The 8,636-nt window shown below is 34.7% G+C and overlaps 2 protein-coding genes across 2 annotated transcripts; both read right to left on the bottom strand.

Annotated features, from left to right (window-relative positions):
- Positions 1-470: 470 nt before the first annotated feature.
- On the bottom strand, positions 471-2,852 carry LOC147404428 (chitinase-like protein 1). The gene is made up of 2 exons (XM_086440367.1): positions 2,220-2,852; positions 471-1,239 (listed from the first exon to the last, which is right to left on the bottom strand). The coding sequence occupies exons 1-2, from the start codon at positions 2,714-2,716 to the stop codon at positions 822-824; spliced, it is 915 nt and encodes a 304-aa protein (XP_086296493.1). The 5' UTR covers positions 2,717-2,852; the 3' UTR covers positions 471-821.
- A 3,379-nt stretch (positions 2,853-6,231) lies between these two features.
- On the bottom strand, positions 6,232-8,417 carry LOC147404427 (uncharacterized). Its single transcript, XM_086437738.1, has 3 exons — positions 8,121-8,417; positions 7,099-7,160; positions 6,232-6,645 (listed from the first exon to the last, which is right to left on the bottom strand). Exons 1-3 carry the CDS (start codon positions 8,209-8,211, stop codon positions 6,448-6,450), a joined length of 351 nt encoding a protein of 116 aa, XP_086293864.1. The 5' UTR covers positions 8,212-8,417; the 3' UTR covers positions 6,232-6,447.
- Positions 8,418-8,636: the final 219 nt, after the last annotated feature.

Genomic DNA, 8,636 nt, shown 5'->3' with positions numbered 1-8,636 from the left:
TGAACTTGAGCACTAATGACCAAATTTGTCTTGGCTATGTTTAAAAGGTTTCTCTGCGACAAAGCCTAAACATTTCAGGCCAGCCTTACCGACAGAATGCAGAATCTCTATTTCATGATATATAAGATAAAGCTATGATTGCCAATTTATAATAATGCTCCCAAAGAATTTATGAAATATTGATGCCTACATTGCTTTTTGCTGTCTAAATAAACCAGCATCAGTGTTTTGGTGAAATTAGGAGTAGAGCAACAAACCAAACCGACTACAACAAAGGGAAGAAAATTAGCTAGTAAGCCCCAATCTGAATGGTGAGTTCTCCACCAACACCTTCAACGATGCTTACAAACATGAAAGTGATTACTCTCAAACAAAGACCTCTTTATATGTTTCTAGTAATGCAAAAAAAGAACATACAAACCAGAAGTCTACCCATGTACCTAAAATGTTGCACAACGATGCACCAAAGAGAAGCACAAAATATAATGTATTTTGCAAATGAAATACAAAATATAATGTATTAACAAGCAGAAGATGGTACTGAGCACATAATAATATGAGATACAAGATGATAGCATGTTTGAAAGGAGGTAAACATCTTCTACTACAAACCAAACAAATGGATAAACACAATTAATCTACCGTGGGGAATAACAAATCTTTCAACCTAAATTTCTTAGCAAAGACAACATTACCATCACCCCACCCCCATCTGCACACAAATGCACACACGGAGCATCTTATTGAAGTTTTCCTCACAAGGATTAACAATGGATGAGTGGGTGGGTAAAATCATGAATATACTATATAATAACAAAGGCTTATGCAGTCGCAGCTGAAGAAGAAGATGAAGGGTTGAATGCGACCTGTTCAGCACAACTGAGGACATCATGAGGTCCAGCCTCCTCTCGACCCACCCCCATCAAATCAAGGTAATATTGGTAATGAGAGATAATGTTGTTCATGCCATCGACGTCGCCCTGACCGCACACTTGATCCCCATAAAGAATGTTCATTGTGGTACCAAAACCATGACCTCGCTTGGCCAATGTGTCATTTTTGGTGGGCTTCCAGTTTCCAACAAACACATCATGTGCAGAGGGCTGTTTTTTCTTAATTGGGTTCATCCACCTCCAGATAGCAGCTTGGAAGGCCATGGTTGCGTTCTGTTCAAGGTACTCAGGATGGTTCAACAGATCCAACTTCAATCCCTCACCGATCACTCCGTAATTGTAGTTCCTGAGGCATCCACCCAGCCAATAAAAATGATTTTCTTTCTTGTTTATTTTTTTTTTGGGGGTTTGCTTAAAATCTATTTTATCATTCAAAGGGAGCGCACAAGAACATTATATACAGAAGTCAATAGTCTCGCAGGCATCCCCCAACCATTAGGAACAATTTTTTTATTTGTTCATGAGATTTAGGTTCGCTTGAATCCATTTTTTCTTTTCTTTTCATTTTTCAGAATTTATCATTGAGTAAGTGCATAAAAGTGTCTAGAAAAATATCTGAAAAATTTGTAGTCCCTGAGGCATCACCTAAACAACATGATCAATTAATTTTGAGAGCTGCTATTGGCACTCCAACATTTATTTATTACACCCCAATTAAAAATATTAAAAGATAAGTCAATGGGAGAGGATAAGTAAAAGTTTGGGTGACAACGGAAACTCTCTTTTTTGTTTTGTTTAGATTTAAGATTTTATATGAGCCTAATCCTAATTGTAAACAAATGCTGAAGTTGTTTGAATGTTTTATAGTGCTTTGTAATTTTGAAGTAATAACTCAACCAAGCTTTTGTAATGTTTGAACGATGTGTTTTAGTCCTTAACTAATTAGGGTATGATATTAAATTTAATAAATTGGTGTGTTTTAAGTAAAAGTTGGGGTGTTAATAGCAGCCCTCTTAATTAAATTTTTTTTATTTTTTTCCAATCCAAAGTGAATTTTTTTTATTTGTAGAATTTATCATTCAAGAGTCAGATTCCAAGAAATTGTCTAAAAGTAGTGATACCTAATAATGCATCCCCACTGAAGTCTAACCAACAGAAAAAATTCTTAATTAACAAAAAAAAAAAGAACAGAAAAAATTCTTTTTTTCTTGTTTAAGACATTTGGGATCACATAAAACCTAATTTTTTTGGCATTCATTTCAGACCGAGTGAAGAAGAAATTCTAATTAGATGTAGAAAGAGAGAAAGAGAGAAAGAAAGAAATACCAGTAGACGGGTAAGGCACCGCGACCGTAGTACTCAGCACCAGGGCTACAAGGATAGAGATAATCTGGATTACAGTAAGATTGACTTGGACTCATTTCATGGTTATAACAAAGCCCCCAAGCCAATGGGCCACCAGTAGCAACCCCATAACCACATGTAGTCTTACTTCCAACATGACCAAGAAAGGCCGCGATCTCCTTCATTTGCATTTGCTTTCCACCAGTTGTTCCAAATCCAAGAGGTTGGAATTGTGCTGAAGCAGTGATGAAGGAACGATAATCCCAATAACCAACAGCATGAGCGATAGGAGAGTTTCTCTTTGCGAATAGATTCTCGAACTGATACACTTGGAAGTAATCCGAAATGGTTTGGTTGCAACAATAACTGGATCCTTTGCATTCCCATCCTTTATTACAAACCTTTGATTTCGCATTTACATTCAAACATATTGAAACAACCATCAATCCCATTAAACAAATTGCCCATTTCGTACCCATTTTCCAACAACAAGAGATGGGATCTGATCTGATCTGAATACTAAGAAAGAAGAGATTTTTTTTTTTTTTATATGAAAAACTTTGCTTGGAGAGGGAGAGTAGTTGAGTTTTACTTTTCCCTTTGTCTTGAAGGAAGACAGACAGGAGAACTAAAAAAAAAAAAAGGTGAGATGTCAATGCTATTGGTAGTCCCCACTTCACTAAATCTCCTTAAAGTATCTTAACATCTGTAGGTAGATCTAAAGTTTTGTGTGCATATGGGGGAGGATAGATGTTCGAGGTTTAAGTGTTAACAGGCTGGAGAGAAAAGGAACTAGAAACCACCGACACATGGTTTCCAATCTCGGGTTGAGTTCTCGTCTTGTTCGTGTCCGAAGAACGAGTCATCTCATCTCGTCGGGGAAACTATTTCACTATCTTTACAATTACTTAATATTAATAATTTAAAAAATAATATTGATTATAAAATCATCAGTCACAGGTTCATTTTTATTTAGATAATAAATATTTAAATCATAAAAAATTATTATTTTAATTAAAATACAAAATTTTGATTGACTCAATTGAGTTTTACTAATTTGGTCAAGATTTTCAAAAATATCATACTAATCATTTGATTTATCTCATGACATGGTGTGATGTTTTAAATATAGTGTAAATCAAGCTTGTTAGTGAACAATACCGAGACGAATTCGTGTAGATCATTTTGATCTAAGATAAGAGTTGAAATCATATGAACTTAAAAAACACAAATTGTCCAAATGATAAGATAAGTGGAAAACATATATTTCTTAGAGATCAATACATTTTTTCTAGACAGGCATTAATTTTTCTTAGTTTCCCAACCGTTTGTGGGTTACGGACTTGTGGTTAATATTTTTTTACAATATCATATGCAAATTAATATAAATTTATGGAGGTTGATTAAACTAAGATAGAGACTTTTGAATCTATATCTTTATTGCGTGAGGTTGCAAGTTTTAATTAGTTGGTGAATTAAATTAAAAATGGCATTAAAATATTTTTAAGATGGTTGTACATAGTTGGTTGTTATTTTAATGACAACAATTATCATAGAGTGTTACTGCTGCCACACCAACTTTTGCTAACACCAAAGCAATTTTTTGGTGATTTGCATAGGGATTGGTGTGGCATTAGTAAAAGTTGGTGTGGCAATAGCAGTTATCTTATTGTATTAACTATTTTTTATTTTGTTTCTTTTTTCCATTAATTATAATATCAATTTTTTATTTATTTATATTTATTTTGATTTCTTTCTATTGGTCTTCTTGATCATCTCTAAGATTACTGTCATATTTTAGCTGCTCCTCTTTCTTTCCTCTTTTTCACCTCGCTCCCATGAGTTAATCTATCATCATCCTCCATTAAATATTCTTAAATTATTTTCATTTTAAATTATATTTAAATGTTTTCAAAACTTGCAATTGATTGGAGGTAAAAGCACTGAGGTGGTGAGTTATAAGTAGGGGTGCACATTGGATCCAACTAAATTGAGAACCAAATTGAATCGTGCAGTTAAGGTTGGTTTGGTTTGGTTTTAAGGGGAATCGGTTCGGTTTTGGATTGAAATGTTAAAAAATCAGAGTGATTCTGGTTTGTTCTTGGTTCAGGGGTGTCCTAAAATTGAATCAAATTATATGGTGTCGAGATCGACTATTGTTGAAGGTGGGTTAGGGCTGTGTGACGTTCTATCGAGAACAAGAAAATAAAAAAAATGGATCTAAGGGTTAAGGTTGTGTGAGGTTTTGTTGAGAAGAAAATCTAGAGGGCTATGTGAAGTTATGTATAGGAGAAGATCTAGAGGGTTGTGTGAGGTTCTATCAATAAGAACAGTCGTGTGTTGTGTGAGATTCTGTCAAGAAGAAGAGTATGGTTGTGCGAGGTACTATTGAGAAGAAAAGTAAGGTTGTGTGAGGTTCTATCGGGAAGAAGAGCGTGCTGTGTGAAGTTTTGTCAAGAAAGAGAAGAAGATCTGTGATGTTGTGTGAGGTTTTGCGACAGAGAAGAAGAGAGTAAAAATTAGATCAGGAATATTTTAGTTATTTCGCACAAACTATTTTTTCGGTGATAGCTTCTCCCGCAAACGCAAATAATAAAAGTGACCGTCATCTATTTTCCGCAAAAACTACTTTTGTTACTTTTGACTGAAACATACTCAACTTTAACTTCCTCATCAAAGTAACTCAAAGGTAGGTTCCTTTTTATCCTTATAATGTGTTTGTTATTGTCAATAAATCGTAGAAAATTCAGGGTTTTATTTGATTGTAGAACATTTGAATCTTGAACAGCCATTTTAGGTTTTTATACGTTTATCATCTTCAACATGGTGTAAGATAGTTCCTTTTCAAAATTTTATCATTATAATTCGTTAAATCAAGAAAGAAGGACTGTTTTGATCATGAATATGTCACCCCTATAAGGTCAATTGTTGAGGAAAAATGTCACCTTTTTTAGGGTGACAATAAGTTTCCAATTAGGCATATTTTTGTTTTTAATACTTATTTTGCATTTTTTTGTAAGGTTTAAAAAACGAAGAAGTTCACTCAACGCATATAATAAATATGTATATATTAAAAAAAAAAAAAGACTTTCAGCAATGGATAAAACTTCCACCTCTATATATTGTTTCTGAAGGATATATAATAATTAAAAAAAAAACAAAAGTTTTAGCAGCAGATGTTATTATCTACGGCTATATGTATTATATTCTTTTTTTTTAAATGACCTATTGCAACGGATAATAAAATGCGCTGTTAAAAGTATTACCTACAACAACAATACAAGCTATCTGTCACTACATTTAGCGACCGGGGAAGCAATGTTAGATCTTAGTTCCACTGCTCATCTGTCGCAATAACTTTTACCAGCAGAAAATGTACCCTATAGCAGCGGGAAATTCCGCTGTTGTAGCTAAAAAATGTTATAGTGCTTCTTGAAAAACAGATTTTCAAAACTCTTTTTATGGTGTCTCCATTCACATCTTAAACTCTTTGAGTGGTGGAGACTCCAAACCCAAGTAGTTGAGATCTAAACCCACTAAATCTCACATGTTTACATTCATGATATGCACCTTCGAGTTCTATTGGCAAGAGACTTATAGGGCGGCAGATTTCTTAACTTGCCTTGGAGCACGTGAGAAGAATTTTTTTAATTATTGAGAATAGCTCTTCTACTCCTCAAGAGCTGGAGGGATTAATAATGTTGAATGATTTAACTTGTAACTATTCTTGAAAGTAATCATTTTAATAAAACAAAGGGGGTGTTCTTTCAACCCCAGCATTCTTGATCAAAAGAAAAAAAAAAAAAATCAGATCAGGTCAAATTCACGGGATTACGCACCACATGTGGACTACTAAATGTTTCACTGATAAAAGAAAAAACAAAAGAAAAGAAAATGATCTCTCAAAAAATGTGAACGATAATGAACTGAGATTTTATGTTTCGGATTAGAACTCCTTATCCAGGCAAAGGTATAAGAGAAGATAATCCATAAATGAACACAAGCCAATTTATATGTGAACGATAATGAATTCCATTCCTAGAAAAGTAGAAAAAGGAATACATGAAAAACATAAATATAAACTGCATATGTAGGCGTATCCCATTATATATGGAACTTCATTTAGCAATAGAAACTTCAAAATAAATAAATAAACGGAGGTGTTGCACCATTATTATTTGCGGTTTAATTAGGTAGGCTAATGATACCCTCATGGAGATCCATCAAGTTTGGGGTGATCTGGGGGGCTCGGCTTTGGAATATGAGGGCCAAGAGGACTACCATGCGCAATTGGTTTGGGTTTTATGGTGGCTTTTGAACTTGGAACTGGATCTGTTTGGTGGTAATCTTCCAAATCCATATTGTCTGCATCCCTCCTCTTCTCAGCTATTGGATTATAGATCTTCTCCTGTAATGGAAAAACAAGAAAGTTTTCCTTCTAAATATTCCAAGTGCGTGGTATCATATTTAAAAGAAGGGATATTTACGAAAAAGTGATCAAGTTTTGACGAATTTATGATTCTGGCTCACTGTTCATTTTAATTACCAAAACATGAACGATAACGAATTCGGAGGTTTTTAAAGTGACTGTTTCGCAGGTTTAAAGTTACTAATTGGACTTTAAACGTGCAAAATTTTCACTTTAAACATGCGAAATAATCACTTTAAAACCACCGAATTCGTTACTGTTCTGAATTTTTTTTTGACAAAAACGTGATCATTCACATTTTGGTAATTAAAATGAACAGTTAGCCAGAATCATAAATAACTTATTTTCAGCTCACGAAATGGTAATTCACCCAAATAAGAATACAAAGCAATAGCATTTTTCCTAGTTATTTGAATTACAAGCCTTATGTACCTTCAGTTTCCTGTTCTGTGCCACCATTGTCACAGACTCCACATGGCCAGGAAAGGTCATATCTGCATTAGATGCACAAGGTATACTTCATTATTTGAGTAGGTTCAAATCTAAAATAAAGATAGTATGGTGTATATATTTATGATTAGGGGTTGTTTGCAGATGAAGACACCAGTGAGAAGGAGCACTATAAGACTTAAAATAAGTAAGGAGGTGGGGGTTAAAAAATGATTTGGAGTAATGTAGTAAGGGAAGTTTTTCCTCTTTGAATTTTCTAATTGTCTCTTGGTGTTCGTGAGAGAATCACCCAGAACATTAGAAGGTCGAGCTATTGTCTGTAGCCGGATTCATCTCAAGTTCTTTTAACTTTCTCCCACTATTTTTGCTGCATTTTGCTCAGCTGCAATGTTATTGGCATTATAAGACCTAAAGTTGCGATAAACTGACGTAGGCACATGGCATATTCAATCGACTTACCTAACATGACAATCTCGGAAACTGTAGATCTGGTCTTCTCGGGATACAAAACTGCATTTTTTATGGGGAATCGTAGTTCTGTATCCCGATGAGAGCACATCTACTGTTCCCGAGCCTGTCATGCTAGGTAAGTCAATTGAGTTGCCACATGCCTAAGTCAGATTATCAGCACTCTAAAACCTAACCAATACACCAAATCACCTAGGCATGGTCGTAACATGCCAACACACTTGGCAGCCAACGTCCACAATGGTCCACTTTATTTAAGTTTCCCACCCCTTTGGTATCGTAATGTTAGCTGAAGAATATATATATATTTTTTTCCCGCACAATCCAAAGATCTCAACATCTTGGCAACCACAAACTGGGTTTGGAAGCACAATGCTCAGGGCTATCAATGGATCAACAACATATTGAACAAAACAAATAAATTACAGCAACAAAGAACAAAGCAATTCCAACCCAATAAAAAAATGCACACCAACATAAGATGAAACCTTTTCATGTTATGTATTTAAAAAATAAGTAAAAAAAGAAAGAATTACCAGCCAAGGAGGATCTGCTATTGCTTAAGGTAATGAACGTTAAAGCTGCACCCAAAACCATGAACAAAGCCCAGATCGCAAGTACCCTCATAATGTCAGTAGAAAGGATCACAATCCCTCAGAACCCAAAACCTATAAAGAGATTGCTTCCAATTAACTTTGTTATTTTTCACAAACTGATGGTTCTCTATATCCCCTTTAAGCTACTCAAAACCCATCAAAAGATATTCAGAAATAAACCTAAAGAGAGCCCCTCTCTCCCAACTAAGTGATGAGATATGCATAGTCCGCACAAACCCATGTTATGTTGCATTTTTTTTAATAAAAAACAATAATGTTAAGTTGGAGTGCTGCTCCTCTTTAACTTCTTTAATGGAGAGTTAGTGTAGCAGATTGAGGGGAGTTAATGGAATTGAATGCTAGGTATTCTTGTGACAAAGGAGCTGTCAGAGCAGATGAGGTGCTCACTCAGAGTTATTAGCTGTTGAGCACATCACCTTCTTCTGTGGTAGCAAA

This window comes from Akebia trifoliata, chromosome 4 (genome assembly GCF_017979445.1).
Source record: "Akebia trifoliata isolate Shusen 1 chromosome 4, ASM1797944v1, whole genome shotgun sequence".
Lineage (NCBI taxonomy): Eukaryota > Viridiplantae > Streptophyta > Magnoliopsida > Ranunculales > Lardizabalaceae > Akebia > Akebia trifoliata.
This window is presented reverse-complemented; position numbering and strand designations above follow the sequence as displayed.